The following is a 17264-nucleotide window of genomic DNA, read 5'->3' on the forward strand; positions in this document are numbered from 1 at the left end:
ACTTTATCTCTCCGGATAGTTAAGGAAAAGGGGCGGGGGAGGGGGAATTACAGACAGTTCCTTATAAATATATAACGCACCAAAAGAGCTACCCACAGTGAATGGGTGTTAAAGAATGTCAAGTTTCATGTGGAAATTGTCATTTGTGTCTCTCAGTTTCAGGCCAAGGGCATATTGCCTTGCAGACAGTGATGAAGAGTCTTCTAGTGCTGGGTCTTCAGAGGAGGATGATGCTCCTGAGGTGATGGGAGGAGAGAAGCAGCTGACTCCTGGAGCAGAAGGGTGAGATGTTTACTTGATATTTTTTAAAACATTCTTTGGCAGCTGAAGGATTATGAGAGTCTTTCATGTTTTGTTCCACAGTAACACTATAGTGCTTGTCATGGGAAAGGGCATCACTAATATGTGTGTATGTATGTCCATCCAACAGCACAACAGAAAAGCAGTCACTTTTGAGATGGAAGGTGGCAATCAAACAAGCAGCACACCACACAACAAAGGAAGAAAGGGAAATATTGACCAAAACAAATAGCTACTCTTGCAAGTTATCATAGCAGAATAGACAGGCGTTTCTAAGGTATCATGCAAAAGACTTCTGCAGAATTAACTGCATGGTGCTCCAGTTTACAACACCTGATACTTCCATAACTTATCTGTAGATTTCAAAGACACCTAAATGTCCCCATCCCATGTTACAGATGTGGTGACTTGGGCAAGTTATTTTGAAGTTTCTATGCCTGATGCCTCCGATGTCTCCCCTGATGGCAGCGCCAGGAATAGAACTCCCAGCTTCATGCTTAAACCACAGTGTCTTTAAATACCTTGAGAGGATGAAAGACTAGGTTATCCTTGTTAGGGTTTGAACCTGTTTGAATCAGGCTTTAGGGTTTAGGAATTTCTACACTTGATGCTTACAAGTGTAGCATTTGAAACATAGCTTCTCTTGATCACTGTCACTGTATTTTTCTCTTCAACAACTTTTAGAGTAGCTTGACTTTGCAACGCAGCTTCCCTAGTATGCTGTAGGGAGAATTCCCTAGTACGCTGTGGGGAGAATTATTAGTTTCTCAAGTAGATTTTGTTATTTCAGGTAGCTACCCAAGGTGTATATTTTCAAAAAGGCAAATCCATTTAATTTGTATCTGGTGTTCTGTCAGAATTATTTATTTTACAAATACTTTGTTTTCCTTTTTGTTCTCTTGGCAATATTAATTATATGTGATGTTTTTTAATGTAAATGTAGAAGGAAATTTTGATTGGCCACCTAACTGTCTTTCATGCCTTTGAAAATCTGTACCATTACCACTGTAGTATCCAATGGAAGGATAAATCTATTTCTGTTTGGGCTAGATTCACAGCTGGTATAAATTGGAGAACTGAAATTAATGGAGAAAGGTTGGTTTATGCCAGCTGAGAAATGGCCGGGTAATTAGTGCCTGGGAGAAAGAAACCTGAATAGAATCATGATTAGTTGCATGTATTAGAGAGAGGGTCATTGTGTGTTATCTGTTGCCAGGTTATGTCAAAATCACCTCTCCTAAATAACCCTCATACCATCTTCAGTGGATGACCTGGGCACTGCAGGAATGTCAAAGATGCCATCCTTATGGCTGCTTTGCAGTGCTTGCATTCTTAGATGTGCTAGGTGTAGGAGGAAGTAGAAATGTGCTCTGTCCTTACAGCAGTGTCAATTTTGCTACTGTGCTATCTATGACTCTGGGGAAAAAAACATTCTTTCTACATATGTGTGGCTTACAGGTCACGGGAGCCCTGCTTCTTCCTTTGCCTCCGGCCAGTGACTCCATACTCTAAATGCAGTAACAATAACTCTAAAAACCTATAATTAAACACACTGTGTTAAACAGCTGGGACATGGTGTTTGGTCTCCCCAAGCTCAAAATGTATGAGCACATGCTTCAGTACATCTGCTTCCTGACAATTTTTATTAAGATGGTGATATACCCATTAGCACATTCGCCATCTTGCTGCTGACAGTCACGTAAGCAGCTTCAGACATTTAAAAAAAAAAAAAAAAGGTGCACTTCCAGTGCCATGTGGAAAAGGAGGTGCACTTGGACTGGATAGAATAGCCACTGGACGCTTGTAACCAACAGGGTGTTTGTGCTGGGTGGACTCTCACAGGCATTGGCTGGACACATCAGTGTGAATCTGTGTATAGGACTTTTGTTGAACACCTTGCAAATGAACATGACTTCATAGAAAATCTAGAAATAATTTAGCAAATGAAACTGGTGATAGTCATAGAAATCGGAGCTTTTTTTGTGTTGCTGTAGTGCCAAAGGCCACAAACAGAATTGGGGCCCCATCTAGTTAACCCTATGTGAAACACCCAGGAAACGTGTGTTTGTAAGTTGTTTGGGGCAGTCAAGATGGAAAAGACCTCTCAAGTCACCTAGATCCAGATTTTCAAAGGTGTTTAGGCACCTACTGAGATTTTCAAAATCATCTGGGCACCTAACTTCCATTGAAATTAAGGTAGTTGGGCACTTGGGCACTTTTTGAAAACGTCCATAGGCACCTGAATACCTCTGAAAATCTGGCCTAGTCTATTCCCCACCCAGTGTAGGATTGTTCCCTAAACTATCACTGAGATTTTGAGGGTCCTAAAGGAGTTAAGCATTCCAGTATCTGTATAAAAAATTTTTGGAGGAGTGATTTAGCATGCCTTGTTTTAAATTTCTCAACTGCTGGGGCTTCCACTACACACACAGATGCTTTCCCAGGGTATTCATCTACATTTTTCTTCATTCCATTGATTTTAGTGTCAGATGATTGTTTTTACAGCAAGTAACTCCTACTGTGCTGTTCTTTCATGGAGCACGCAGAGACATTTTTTTTAAGAAAACCTAGCTAATTTCTGGGTGCATCGTTTTAATTACGTATTTTACTTATTCCACATCTGAAGATATGTTGGAGGACATCGGACAAGTAAGATCATGAGGATTGTGGATAAAATTACCAAGTCAAAATATTTCCAAAAAGCAACAGAGACTGAATTCATTAAAAAGAAGATTGAGGAGGTCTCTAATACTCCACTACTGCTAACTGTTGAAGTACAAGAGTGTAAAGGAACACTAGCAGTTAACATTCCACCACCACCTACTGACAGAATATGGTAAGTGTAGCAAAGCAAGATAGAAATGGAATTCTTTTAACTGTTGTTTTCCACTTGTGATCCAAATTTCCCCTGTAAAAAACAAAGGGTACTTTCATCTTTGCAGCTCTGACAATTCTAGAAAATAAAAATCAGTGTGATTCTTTCTTCCTTTGCCCAGTGTCTTTTCAATGTTTTGCTACAAAATGTCTGTGCCATCATGTCAGAAGTTCCATTATCAACAGAACCTTTCACTGCAAAGTATTTCAGATGCAAAATAGTTCTGAGGAACCGTAACAAGAAAAGCTTAGACACTTTTATTTTTTGGAAGAGATGCAGTAGGAATGAATATTTATAAATGAGAGTGGTGACAGGAGCTATCATCAAAATAATCTGAATTAGAATCATAGAATCATAGAATATTAGAGTTGGAAGGGACCTCAGGAGGTCATCTAGTCCAACCCCCTGCTCAAAGCAGGACTAACCTCTGCTATATCATCCCAACCAGGGCTTTGTCAAGCCGCAGCTTAAAAACCTCTAAGGATGGAGATTCCACCACCTCCCTAGGTAACCCATTCCAGTGCTTCACCACCCTCCTAGTAAAAAACTTTTTCCTAATGTCCAACCTAGACCTCCCTCCCTGCAACTTGAGACCGTTGCTCCTTGTTCTGTCATCTGCCACCACCGAGAACAGCCTAGCCCCATCCTCCCTAGAACCCCCTTTCAGGTAGTTAAAGGCCGCTATCAAATCCCCCCTCACTCTTCTCTTTTGCAGACTAAACAAGCCCAGTTCCCTCAGCCTCTCCTCATAAGTCCTGTGCTCCAGCCCCCTAATCATTTTTGTTGCCCTCCGCTGGACTCTCTCCAACTTGTCCACATCCTTTTTGTATTGGGGGGCCCAAAACTGGACACAATATTCTAAATGCGGCCTCACCAATGCCGAATAGAGGGGAATAATCACTTCCCGTGACCTGCTAGCAATGCCCCTCCTAATGCAGCCCAATATGCCATTGGCCTTCTTGACAACCAGGGCACACTGCTGACTCATATCCAGCTTTTTATCCACCGTTACCCCCAGGTCCTTTTCTGCAGAGCTGCTGCCCAGCTCGTCGGTCCCCAGTCTATAGCTGTGCATGGGATTCTTTCTTCCTAAGTGGAGGACTCTGCACTTTTCTTTGTTGAACCTCATTAGATTTCTTTTGGCCCAATCCTCCAGTTTGTTTAGGTCACTCTGTATCCTATCCCTACCTTGCAGGGTATCTACCACTCCCCCCAGCTTAGTGTCGTCCGCAAACTTGCTGAGGGTGCAATCTACCCCATCCTCCAGATCATTAATAAAGATGTTGAACAAAACCGGCCCCAGGACCGACCCCTGGGGAACTCCGCTTGTGACCGGCTGCCAGCTAGACATGGAGCCATTGATCACTACTCGTTGAGCCCTATGCTCTAGCCAGTATCAAGCCAGTACTATGTACAGTATCAAGCATTTCCTTTGTGAGAGTCAAAATTAAAAAAAAAACCCTCCTTTTTGTGTTCTCTTGAGGTATGGTTTCCGAAGACCTCCCTATCTAGAGCTAAAAGCTCGGCCGAAGCTCGGTGAGAGAGAAGTGACTTTGGTTCATGTGACTGATTGGATAGAAAAGAAACTGGAACAAGAGTTTCAGGTATGTTTCTTTAATAACTTGAAAGACGTTTTTCATTTAGCCAATGGAGGTTGCAGTTCAAAATTGTTCTGATTTTTACTCTTCCCTTAATTTCTAGTGCAGACATAAGAAAAATGCAGATTTTCGATTTGCAAAAGTGGTTAGCACCCAGCAGTTGTTCTCTGTGAGAGCTTAGATACTGAGCACTTCTGAAAAGCTGGCTAACTGATTCCCCCAACTGATATAAACTTCCAGGATGCCCCAAAGAGAGGGGAAGAGTCTCCCTTGAGTGTCTGTGTCCCAAGTCTATCAAGCAGATTTTCTAGATCAAAATTGCCACTTTGAATTCTGCTTGAAAGGAATCACAATGAGACATATGCTGGGAAGGGAGAGGGGGGAAACAGATTAGGGAAAAGCAGGCATTTCCCTGTGGCCCTTTGTTGAGTGAAATGTGCAGGCATCCCAGCATTTCCTAATGTCTCATTCGCAAATGTGTGGTTTATACAACCAAACAGTTGTGGCTAGTAGGCACTGCAGAGCTTGCATCAAACTCTGTCCAACCCAGGGAAACAGAAATTGATTTTAAGTATGCTTATTTTTTAATTATGCTAATCGAAAATCCAAAAATGTTTGAATGACCACAAACTAAGTTACATTTAATTTTGTCTGCATTTTGCAGAAAATTTTTGTCATGCCAAACATGGATGATGTTTATATTCCTCTAATGCACTCGGCCATGGATCCCCGCTCATCTACGTGCCCTTCAAAAGATCCAGTCACTGAGACTGCTGATCAACCATGAAATGTGAAGACTTGCAGTTTACAGTATTAAGAAATTTATTTTCATGGATTTTTAAACTGTGCGGTAGTTTTGTCCTTAACTTGTTGTGCCACACCTTTTTTTTTTTAAAGAGGACTGCTTATAACCATTTATTTGCGCTCAACTTGTCTCATTATTGTTCCTGTTTACTTCACTTATACAAAGTTTCATTCCATTTATAAGTTGATTTTTGTAATGGCTGCTGTCAGGATCTTAACTGAGGCTAAGATGACCTGTTCTGAAGAAAATCTAATTGTAATAGACCGAGGAGCTTGATGACACAAATTGTGGTCAGTTTGTGTTTGCACACTATGCTGATGCATTGAAGGGTGGTTCTTTTGCAGCAAAGGAACTGCATGCCAAATGAAAAAAGTCCTCTGTCAGGAACAAATTCATACAACTGGAAGACTTTTTCCTCACTCAGGCAGTTGGAGGTGTAGAATGAACTGTTTTATGTTCTTTCACTTCGGCAGTCAATAGCTTGTGTCAAGCAATTGAAATATGAAATGCTTTCAGGAGAAAAGAATGTAAATTGGATGTATAGGTAATAGTGTGAATCCATTGATGTGGGAGATACATATTAACTTATTTTTTTCATACAAAGTTAGTGCTTTTTTGGGAAGCAAGTAGCCATAAAACACACTCACAAATATCAGTGAAGGTGGGAATTGGGTTATTGTGATTAAGAAAATATTAGGCAAAGCCATGAGACCAAACCATACCAAGTCTGCCTCATAGTGAGGTACAGTCACCATGGTTTGAGATTAATTCTGAATGTTTAAAGACATGAGCACACATGAAAATGTCAAACTGCACATAATGACCAGAAATAGTTATATTACTTGTGTATGGAGTCTCTAATACAATGAAACTGTGAGATTCTCATAGGAATTTTTGTTGCTGTGAGTCTTCCCATGACACCCATGTTTACATGCAAAGCGGGGGGTCTAAATTCTGATCTGTTACAGCCATTCCTTCCCAGGGACTTCAAATCACCTGATGTTGGTGAGGATTTGTTGCTGTAACTGAGGGCAGATTTTGACACCCATGTGTTTCTCAGTTTTGTATGTGAAATAGGAATTCAAGCATTTGAAGTTATTCAGGCTGATCACAGGCTAGTTATGACAGATTTAAAGACTGTTTCTGCTAATAAATGGCCAAAGCTACAACAAAAAAACTGCCTTTTTATTCTTTCCTGTGTGAAGATTTGAGATTAAATTTATGCATTAAATCAATAACTATTTGAACATTACACTACATATCTGATATTTAACATCTGTGACTTTAATACTCAGTGTTGCCAATTGTTCATGTATTTGTCCGAATGTTTTAGTTTACAAAGGTGAGTTTTGTAGCTCTCCTTAGAATAGCATAATTTGCTTTTTTTCTTTTGAAAAGTAAATTAAGAAGTTTGTATATTGTGTTCAGTCCCATTTGTTGTAAATCAAAATTACCATGTGTAACTTTTGATGATTTACCATCTCTAAATGAAGCTATTATAGTGAAGATTTTTTAAACAGCACCTTGCCTGAAACAAAGAATATTAGCGTTTAATATATTTAAAAACAAGTCTATATTTGAACACCTATTTTGGTTACTTTTAATTGCAATATTAGTAGGTTATATTTGTTACCTAAACTCCTGTGACCATTCCAATTTTTGTACTGTTCTGGTATTGCGCTCATTACTACATCTAGGCATTATTTGCCTTTCATGAAGTCTGCATGTCTTGTACGCAGGTCTTTCACGATTTAATTTGTGTGCAATAACTAAGTCAAAGGACTAGATACACTAATGTGTAAAGATATCCAGATTTATTACACAATTGTCATATTGCACTTCCAAACAATGTGCGTAACTACAATTGGCTTGCTTTGTTTTCTGAAATAAATTTCATCTCATGTCAGACACATGGCATAGCTTGTAAGTTATTTCTGCATAATCTGTTTGGCCAGTAGTTTCAGGGTTTGTGCAAGACACTATTTTCAAAGATGTATTGGGGAAGCCACTTTCCTGTTTGCCACTCTTACTTTTTCTTCAGATATTCATTTTTATTGTATATTCAAGCTGTACTATGAAGTTATGGAGACTGATGCTTGGGGTAAGGGATTTAAGATACATTGTTCTGGCTTTGAAAATAAAAGCTTTAAATATCAAAGTTTTGAGTTCTATGCTACTGCACTGGATAAATGAGTTCACTTAGTTCCAATAGAATGTTGTAAGTATACACATTTTTTAAAAATTTAGATGGATAATTATCATCTACATTATCACTTGCCTTATCTGCTAACTTTGTTTTAAAGCATCAGGCAAGGTAGGGTTATTCCACAACTGGCCACTTCAGCATTTCTTGAAACAAGAGTTCAAATTACTATTAGACTGACTACAGGCCACTCGTCTGATCTGGTATGGAAGGTCCTGGGATTCCTTAATCTAATCTTCAGTTTACATACATAAATAGGTGGAAATTATGCTGAAAATGTTGACTAAGAATTATTCCTGTATAAGAAACCCTGAAATCTGTACAGGCATGTTTTGTGTGGGGATTAAATGTACTTGATAATGGGGTTGTCATGCTGGTAGTTTCAGGAAACAGGTGTTTGCAGGTCTATTGGAAAGAGGTAGTTGATACAGTTTGGCTTATACTTTCCTGAAATCAATTGGTTTTAGCACTACTGATCCATACAGGTCAGCGAACCCTCCCATAAGCCATAGGAAGAACACTTAATATCTTAAAGTATACTATTTGCTCCCTACAGCATGAGAATGCTTTAGTATTGAGCTCACTTCTAGCTGCTACTAGTTTTCCTCTTACAGATCAGTATGCCTTACTGGTGGTGGAAGGACAATCTCACTGACAGGAGCTCTGAGTCAAAGTGACAGCCATCTAAGTACCTTGAAAGATGCCTTGAACTGTCAAGGAAAAAAACAGATTCATCACTGAGCCCTTGTCAAGGGGTTGGTTCAAATACCCTTATACAGCTTCCTCATTCCTGCAGGAATTCATTGTAGGAAAGTCAAACTAGGGGAAAGTATAGATCTTAAAGCTACTACACATTTGAGAGACAACCCCAGTTATGCATGGGAGATGAAAAAGTGATTGTTTCCCTACACCACTCCAGCTGTTTAGCATTTATGGCAGTATTGTCATCAGCTGGATCTTATTTCACTGTCCAAAAGCTCTGTTCAGTTACCCTCTCAGTGTGACTTCTCCTGTGTTTTATTTTAGATCCTTCTACACTAGAGTTTAAATTTCACGTTTCAGCAAGTGCTTAAAGCTTAGTATTTACCCTCCTATTTTTATTGCTCATGTAAATACCAGCTAGGTCTATAGAAATACAAGTTTGGATGAGTGTAGAGGGACTGTCTTGCTCCCACCTATTTTACCCCCATACACAATGCAAAATTGTATATCATGTATATACCAGCCAGGTTTCAAGTTGCATAGAGGCTGTTACTACCTGATACAATCTTTATGGAATTTACTCTTCTGATGGTAGAGGTAAGGGCATGACTATGGTGCAAGTACCAACTTCCTAAAGACAAGTCTTGCAGCTGAGAATAAACTCCATATGAACTCTCATCAGAGCCTCCTATGTTTCTCAGAGATGCTGAAATGCCCCACAAGGCCAGAGCCCCTCTTCGGAGGAGATTTTATTCAGGAAGTGCAAGACCCTGCTTAAATTAAAGCCCTAAGATTTAAGGTGTCCGTGCAGAGCTGCTTGTTACTTGCTCTTAAAAGAGCCACTCAGACTTTAACTAAGCAGCACCAGTTATGAACAAGCTTTTCCTCTTGCACCGTTGCTTGGCCTGTGAAGCCATCGGCCGGACACTTCACAGGTTCAAAGGCAGTGCTGGGGAGGGAGCGCAATAAGGACAAACCGCCTGATATTGTTTCCTGCTGTTTTATTACGAAGCATTCCTCCCCCTCCCACACACCGAGCCGCTCGGCTGGCGCGGCGCAGGAGCTCTGCGGTGCCTGCAGCAGGGCCCAAGGCCTGGCTCCGGTCAGCCCTGCAAGGAAGGAAGGGGGAGCCGATCAGAATCATCCCAGCCCGAGCGCAGGGCCCCGCTCACCCACCCGCAGCTCGGGGGAGGCCGCGGCGAAGCAGGCGCCCTGGGACGCGGCGCCGGAGGCTCAGACTCGAGTTGGCTTCATCCGCGTCAGAAGTCTAACACGTGTCAAGGGAATCATCAGGGCAACCGGCGCCGGAGCTGACGGGACACCCCCACTCGCCACAGCCAGCGGGAGGGAACCCCCCTCCTCCGCCCCGCAGGGTCACCGCCCACCAGGCCTTAGCCTGTCCAGGCAGGCACCGGGAACGACAAACCAGCGTCGTCCGTCCCCCCGGCGGCCTCCCGCCCCCACCGAGGGGATCCGTATCGAACAAGACCCTCAACCCCCTCCCCCACTCACCACACGAACTCCGGGCACCCGCAGAGAGAGCGAGCGCGCGCGGCTCACCGCTATTTATAGCGCTCACGGGCCTCGGCGGGCACCGCCCCTCATCATCAGCCAATAAAAATGTAAGTCCCAGGACACGTGACTGGCCGGTCCCAGCGCCGTCAGGTGGGGAGGGGAAATAATGAGCGGGCGGGGCCAACTGGGTGGGTGGGTCTGGCCAATCCGCCGCTAGCTGGAGCCAGCCGCGGCAGCGCCCCCTGGGCTAAGGATGAATTCTGCCCCAGTAAGTCTGGGCTCGAAGGAGCTGGGGCGGGCCCAGCTTCTAGGTCTCGCGCTGAGCAAAGCCGAGCCGGGCTGTGCCGTGCTGGGCCCAGCCTGCTGAGTCAGAGCAGGCAGCATCCAACCTCCCTGGGTCCACTGGGGCTGAGCCAGGGCTTGCTCAGATTAACCAGCTCCAAACCCAGTCGCCTTTGCTCCCTTGCTTTCCTCCACCCCCGGTGGCATTCACCCTGCTTGCTGTGTGTGAACCGGGGAAAGGTCCGTTCTGAGCCCCTGGGAGATAGGCTTTATGACTAGACACGGCCTTCCGGATTGAGGAGATGCAGAAATCCCAGATATTGCACGGTGCAATATTGCACTGACCGTTCAGAAGTCCGATTCCTTGATCAATGATATTCTCCCTTTCCCCTTGTTTCCTGTGAAGTCTCCCCACCGCTGCGGCCTGTTGCCATTATATGTTACCTGTCTGGTGTAAGGGTCCAAACCTCCCCTGCACAGAATGTCCATGATTAGGGTTTCATGTGGATGCTAAGGGGCGTGACCTTGTTTTGGTTTCTTGTATGCCTGTAAAGCAGCATGCACACCGACATAAAGAAGAACAGTACGGTCGTTTTTCACACTCTTACTAGTCTCCAGCAGTAGCTGAACATGTTATAAGATTCTTTGGGGCGGCTACGGAAAGGCCATTTTTGTGGAAATAAAAAGGTTGATATTGCTTTCATGCTTTTTACTGGGGTGGAATACGCCAGCCATAGCCTGTCCATATATGTTTTTCCTGACTTTGAATGATTTTCCCATTTTAGTCAACTCCCCTTTTATTCGCTTTTTGCTTCAACCTATATATTTCTTTAAAAAATAGCGTTTAAATTAACACGAGATTTAATACATTCCTTGATTGTGCTCATTAAATCGAACACATTTTTAATGTCCACGGTATGTTTTTGCCCACTAGAGGGGGCCAGTCACTAACGATCTACAAGGGAAAGTGGTAAAATAGATCAAGAAAAGCTGGGAGTGGTCCTTGCACACCACTCTCGAATTTGATGTCATCTTCATTTCTCCTTTGTAGGAGTTGATCATCTCGAAATGTCCTTTAACGGTGCCCAGAGAGAAGAGTCTGCTTTTCATGAAATATAATAAAGCACTTCATAAGCATGCTGGTGTTCATAGAGATTGCACAGTGCTCATTCCAGTTGATCTGCTTATTTTTTTTTGCAAGAGTTTCCATATTTTTCTTTTCCCACCTTGCATTTTTTTTGGAAGGCGGTTTTCTCAGACCTGCAGTTCGAACGTCTGCTGAGCCATTCTAAACGGTAAGTTATTTTAATACCTTGTATAGTGTGTGCACGTGAACGACACAGCTGACATCTCTGCATGGATCGTTCTTTAATCTAAAGTGAAAGGAAATGTTAGGATATTCATGGTCAGATTTATAGGCAAAGATATAAAACAATCGATGACAAGTTTAATCGCGGAAGGCGATGATATCATCTCAGCTTTACACAGCCCTGTTCATCCCAAAGCCTCTCGCTGCTCTCTTGAACCATATACACACACAACCACTGAAATGCTGCCACCTCTGGGGTGGAGGGAAGTTGCCAAGCAGCATTCACCCCAGAGAACAAGGGCGGGTTAAGGCAGAAAACTTTGACTAAAGGCAGCAGAGCAAATCCCTCCTTTTAACGGATTACCTCCCCCTGCTCGTCGGACAGGATCGCGGAGACAAGAGCCAAAGAAGGCGGCCCAAGGTCCTTACAGCACTGCATGTTTTGTACGGGTGCACGCGCACCCGTGAACGGACCCGAGGTGCAGTTCCTGTCCCTCTGCACCCACGGGAACGTGCATGTCTAAATCCCGATGTGTGTGTGTGGTACGCGTGCAGGGGTGGTGGGCCGCGCTAATGCAAACCTGCCGGGGGGCTAACAGGTGTAAACACCGGCAGGGGAAACACGCCCCTGCAGAGCGTCGGTGCTGTACCTTTTTAAAGCGCTGGCGCACGAGCCCCCGAACCATCCAGCCCTCGCCTTGCACGCGCCGTCGTGTCAGAGGTGTGGGTCCCGCGCGTGCAGCACGGACGCCCCAGCCAGGGACAGCTCGCTCCACGCGGTCTCTCACCTAACGTCGGGGGGATGCTCTGAGCTCGGTGCGCTCGGCCCTGGCCCTGAGGGGAGCCGCGGGGGCTAACGAGAGGGGGGGCGGGCCGGGCTGTGGCTGTCTCGTTGAGCGGGACTGGCCCGGGTAGGGCCTGGCCTGGCCTGCCGGAGCGCGCGTGGGCTGAGCCTCCCCCAGCAACGGCCCGCCCCGCCCCGCCCCCAACGAGCTCCCCGCGAGCCGGGCCCGGCCGCTCCGCCTCCTCCGCCGCGGCTGACGTTGGCGCTGGCCTGCCCCGGCCCGGCCCGGTCCCGCCCCGCGCGGAGCGGAGCGGGGGAGCTGGACACACGCTGCAGCCGGAGACGGGCGCCGCCGAGCCGGCCGGGCGCCGCCGAGCCATGGAGCCGGGCGGCCGCCCCTCGCCGCGGGCCCTGCTCCGCCGCTGCCTCCTCAGCCTGGGCGCCTTGCTGCTGCTGCTGCCGCCGGGGCCCGGAGTAAGTCAGCGGCGGGCCCGGGCTCAGCCTCCCCCGCGGCCTGGGGATGAGGGCACAGAAAAGGGGGAGCCCCGGGAACCCCAGCCGGGCTGGAAGCGGGGACAGCGGGGGGGAGCTACTCCCGGACACCCTCCGGAGCTGGGTCCCCTCAGACCTCCCCGCACCCACCCCTCGGGGCTGGGAGAGAGGAGTTGGGCTCCCCCCCCCTCCGACACCCCTTGTCCCCATCCCGGGTTTGGCCCCTGTGTCTCCCTGAGCTGGGGAGGAAGCTGCTCCTGGCGCCCCACTGCCAGAGCCGAGCCGGGGGTCACCCCCTGTGTCCCCCTGGGCTGGGTGCGAGAGCGGGGGACGCTTTGGAGAGCCCTGTCCAGACTGGCACGCCGCCCGGCGTCTCTGCAAAGGGCTTTGGTGCCGGCTGGGGGGTGACTGAGGAGCTGCCTCCGCCCCGACTCTGCTGGGATCGATGCTCAGGCTGTGCCCTTAGCTGTGTAGGGGGGGAGCTGTGCCTCCTGGGGTGTGTGTGTGTGTGTGTGAGAGAGAGCAACAGAGAGAGAATTGCCTTAGGTCTATAGAGGCACTGAGGTGGAGGTGCTCCCCCAGTGCTGTGTGTTGGGTGTGAACAGAGAGTGAGGGGAGCTGCGCCCTCAGACCCCACAAGGATACTGTGTGAAGGGAGTTGCACAGAAAGGATCTCCTCTCTTAGTTGTGGCTGTATATAGGGGTGCGTAAGAGGGGCGCTGCCATTGGGGTGTGTTTGGCTAGGGCTCTCAAAAACTGTAATTTTATGTAGGTCACATCTGCAAAATCAGACCGTTTCCTGCGTCGGCATAATAATGGCAATCAGTTTTGTGTATCTTTGCAAAGCTATTTATTTGCCTATTTAAACGTCATTGTGTGATCACCGGTGTGTCCCCGTGAATGCTCAATGACTGTGTATACGCATGCATGTGGATGACATTCTTCTCTGTGTCATTCTGTCCTAAATATGCAGCTGTGTACCCACTTGCTGTCTGCCATGGTTACTTACAATACTCGATCTAAATATTTGCTGCATAAGAATATATGCTAATTTTCAAAACCAAAAATAGAATGAACTTGGCATGGAGCAGATGGGTGCTGATCAAAGAAACATGAGCAAAACAGATAATGGACAAATAATGTAGACAAATAAAGGAGCTAGTCAGACACGATAAAACATCACAGCTCAGTCCCTTCACTTTTTTTGTTGTTTGTGATCACCTATCCTTCATCTGTAGATTTCTGCTTAGATTGTAAGATCTTCAGATCAGAGGCCTTGCCGTCTTACTGTCTATAAAACACTTAAGCGCCCTTGATACTGGAGATAGAAATGATTAGGTGTCTCCTACAGAACTCAGCCAGTTCGCTGCATTCCGAATTTGTAGCATCTCTCTTATTTTACTTCCATGCTCTCTTGACCAAAAATCACCAGTCATGCTAAATGTGCATGTGATGAGTTTGTGATGTGAATGAATATCAAGAGGGGACTCTTATTCAGAATTTGAAACCTGGTCTTTAGGGGTGAAAAGCACGTGCACCACGCACTGTCACAAACTCTCTAAAAATACTCAAGTTGTATATGGAAGTGCTCATGCAGTATCATTGGGCATCAAGAGGCTATGGGAAACAATGTAGCCATGGACTCACCAAGATAGATAGTGTATTCAACAAGTGAATTCTTTTTCTATAAATTTAATATGACAATTAGCTTTTGATACAGAGACCGATTGTTTTAAATTGTGTAATGTGTGTCTAGAAGAAATATTTATTCTTTAAAAATCCCATTCCTGAAAAAGACCCTCTATTTTGTGACTTCCATGGATACAGTGATAGTGGAAAGGGCCAACTGGTATGCACTTCTTGGTATTTGAACTATAAGTGAATCTGGGAGGAGGAAGTTTTAAGGTTATGCTTTTTAAGCAAGTATAATAGATTGTTTGTTGTTCACCTGAGAAAACTGATTTGATTGATGGGGTTATAGTTCAGGTTAAGCAAAGCTGGAGCCTTTCTTTTTACCTACATTATAAGCCCTCCACTCCCCTTTTTAAAAGTAAACATGCTTAACAGTGAAACTCTAAAATGTTTAGAACTGTTGCTCAGTTAGGAAAAGTGCAAAAGTTAAAAGCATAAGATAAGAATAAGATAAATTCCCTAAAAATCTTTGTGTAGTTTTAATACCTTAGATTACCAAAACAAGGACCTTAGAGAAAAACATTTCATTCGCCTTTCACGATTTAAGATGATTTTTGTATTCATAGTTTATATTAAATTTTAGGTATAATTATATAATTTCTTCAAATAAAAAGGGGCAGCTCTCCATTTATTTGGTTACTTTATTTATTCTAATCAATCTGGACAGTTCATCTAAACTGGTGAGTTTCATTGCTTAGCACATTGCTGTTGGATTTGGGTTTTGAACACTGCAGAGGAAAAACTGTAAAAAGTCTCCCAACCCCCACTGTGTTTTAATGTTGGGGGGAAAAAAAGATTAATAGTAAGTTTTGTAAAATTCTTACCATACCACTACCATTAGACAAACTCAAATTTTTGGGCCTGGCAGGGTCCCGCTTATAAATGAAACCTGGTCCAAACACTCTACTTGAGCAAATTCCATTTAAATTCATACTGCTGTAGGCCTCAATCTTGCATGATGATTTGCCTGGGTGGACGGCTGAGCCTATTCAGAGCCCATTGAATTCAATGGGCACTGTATGAGCACAGTGGTTTGTTTGCTCACGAGGATCACAATGTGGGATTGGGACCATAGTTAACATAATGTTAGTCCTTTTTGTATGTAGAAGTTTGTAACTTGACTCTAATAATTCTTTCCAGCCTAAAACTTGGTATGAATGATTTTATCCAGGGATGTCCTTTTATTTGTTTTTAGGAAAAGATATTTAATCACTATTAGGATTATTATCCTTTGCAGAAGGAGACACAAGCAATGAACAATTGTCCAAATTCACTGGCACAGCTGGGATTAGAACCTAGATCTCTTGAGTTCCAGTCTACAGATCTAGCCACAAGATCACATGAACACCTCTTAGTTATAATTAGGATTGCTGGTGTTTGAAATGAAACTCATTTTCCCTTCTACTTCCCCTTCTCTTCACCCCACCCTAAATGTATGTTAGGTTTTATTGGTTTTATTCACAAACTACAGTTACTTAAATATCCATCCATATTAATACTAACAAATCATAATAGATCAATATAAAACCCTGTCTGTATTTCATCTGTTGTTCTGTAATGACTCTGAGATGGTACTTCCATCCTGTCAGGTAAAGATGACTTTAAAAAATACATTTAGTAGATACAGTTGTTCCCACCCATTGGACGTGTAAAACTTATATTTATATTACACATGCACAAAATTACATTAAAAGAACATTATTAAGGTTGCAAAGCCAAGCACTAAAAAGTTAGGGAAATGTCAGAATTATGGGTGCCTGAGAAACCTTAATTTAGCACACTTGTGCACATACATTATGATACAGTCTTTAATTACATAATCATATACTATTTTTTCCACAGGACCCCTGCCTCTTTCAGTGCATAGGATGGACCCGTTCTGAGAATGAATCAGGGGTATGCAATGGAAGAAATGGCTGTCTGTAGGACCCCTATTTCATTTGTTTCAGAAGTTGAAAAAACAGAAATTCCATCACATGAACTTCCTTATGGGTCATCCTGTTAGAGATTAGAGAGTTAGAACCTTTAGGTCCATTACACAGATCTGTGTCACTTGAGCTAACAGATATCAGTAGTAGGTTGTTATCTTCTCTATGGACCTGCAGTAGAGGGCGATGAGACTCTTGGATTTCACAGGTATTTGCTGACAGCAGAGAAATGATGAGACTCAGGAAATTTGGGTTCTACTCCAGGCTTTGTAGGGAAACATGCTCTAATAAGCATAGACTTTTCTGTCCACCCCCCTTCTGCCTTATCGCCTCTTAACAGTCCTGTCTCTTCTTTACCCTGCCTCTTCATCCCAGTCTCTTCATCAGTTACAATCTGTATTCCTCAAGCATCTAATCCCAATCTTTTTGCCCATCCTAGTCTCTCCCCTCTGGAATGTCCCTCCCAGTCTCTTCCCCAAGCTCAGGCATAGTCATCTTGACCAGCCATTCCAAGTTTTCCAAGCTCCTTGTCCCAGTTCCCCACATCCTAACTCCTCATCCAATTTGTCTCTCTCCTACCTTAGCCTCCAGTCACACCCCACATTCCCCATTCCCACTGGCTCCCAGGCCCAATCTCCCTCCCCGGGCTCCTTGGCTAGTCTTGATCTTCTTTCCCCAACCTTTCCTTGTCCCCGTTTCTTTGACCAGCCAGTCCAAGTTCTTCCTTTCCACCACGACTCCTTGTCAGATGTCTCCACTCCTTCCTTTCACCACCCCAC

The 17264-nt window shown here is 44.4% G+C and overlaps 1 protein-coding gene, 1 long non-coding RNA gene and 2 other non-coding genes across 6 annotated transcripts in view; 1 reads left to right on the forward strand and 3 right to left on the reverse strand.

Moving 5' to 3' along the window:
* Positions 1-7898, forward strand: part of TEX2 (testis expressed 2) — a 118574-nt gene extending 110676 nt beyond the window's left edge. For all 3 annotated transcript variants that reach the window (XM_067547356.1, XM_067547357.1, XM_067547358.1), the window contains 4 exons: positions 157-282; positions 2927-3136; positions 4659-4779; positions 5438-7898. In XM_067547356.1, the coding sequence (XP_067403457.1) occupies positions 157-282; positions 2927-3136; positions 4659-4779; positions 5438-5560 (580 nt within the window). In that variant the 3' untranslated portion in view covers positions 5561-7898. The remainder of the gene's footprint in view (positions 1-156; positions 283-2926; positions 3137-4658; positions 4780-5437) is intronic.
* A 1344-nt stretch (positions 7899-9242) lies between these two features.
* LOC137152628 (uncharacterized) lies at positions 9243-12886 on the reverse strand. The gene is made up of 3 exons (XR_010919557.1): positions 12240-12886; positions 9996-11653; positions 9243-9592 (listed from the first exon to the last, which is right to left on the reverse strand). It is a non-coding gene; the product is annotated as an uncharacterized lncRNA (long non-coding RNA).
* Positions 9299-9435, reverse strand: LOC137152943 (small nucleolar RNA SNORA50). Its single transcript, XR_010919669.1, has one exon. It is a non-coding gene; the product is annotated as a small nucleolar RNA SNORA50 (small nucleolar RNA).
* LOC137152942 (small nucleolar RNA SNORD104) lies at positions 9715-9779 on the reverse strand. The gene has a single exon (XR_010919668.1). It is a non-coding gene; the product is annotated as a small nucleolar RNA SNORD104 (small nucleolar RNA).
* Positions 12887-17264: the final 4378 nt, after the last annotated feature.

This window comes from Emydura macquarii, unplaced genomic scaffold (genome assembly GCF_026122565.2).
Source record: "Emydura macquarii macquarii isolate MOO-44397 ecotype Brisbane River unplaced genomic scaffold, CSIRO-AGI_Emac_v2 contig_1230, whole genome shotgun sequence".
In the NCBI taxonomy this organism is placed as follows: Eukaryota; Metazoa; Chordata; order Testudines; family Chelidae; genus Emydura; species Emydura macquarii.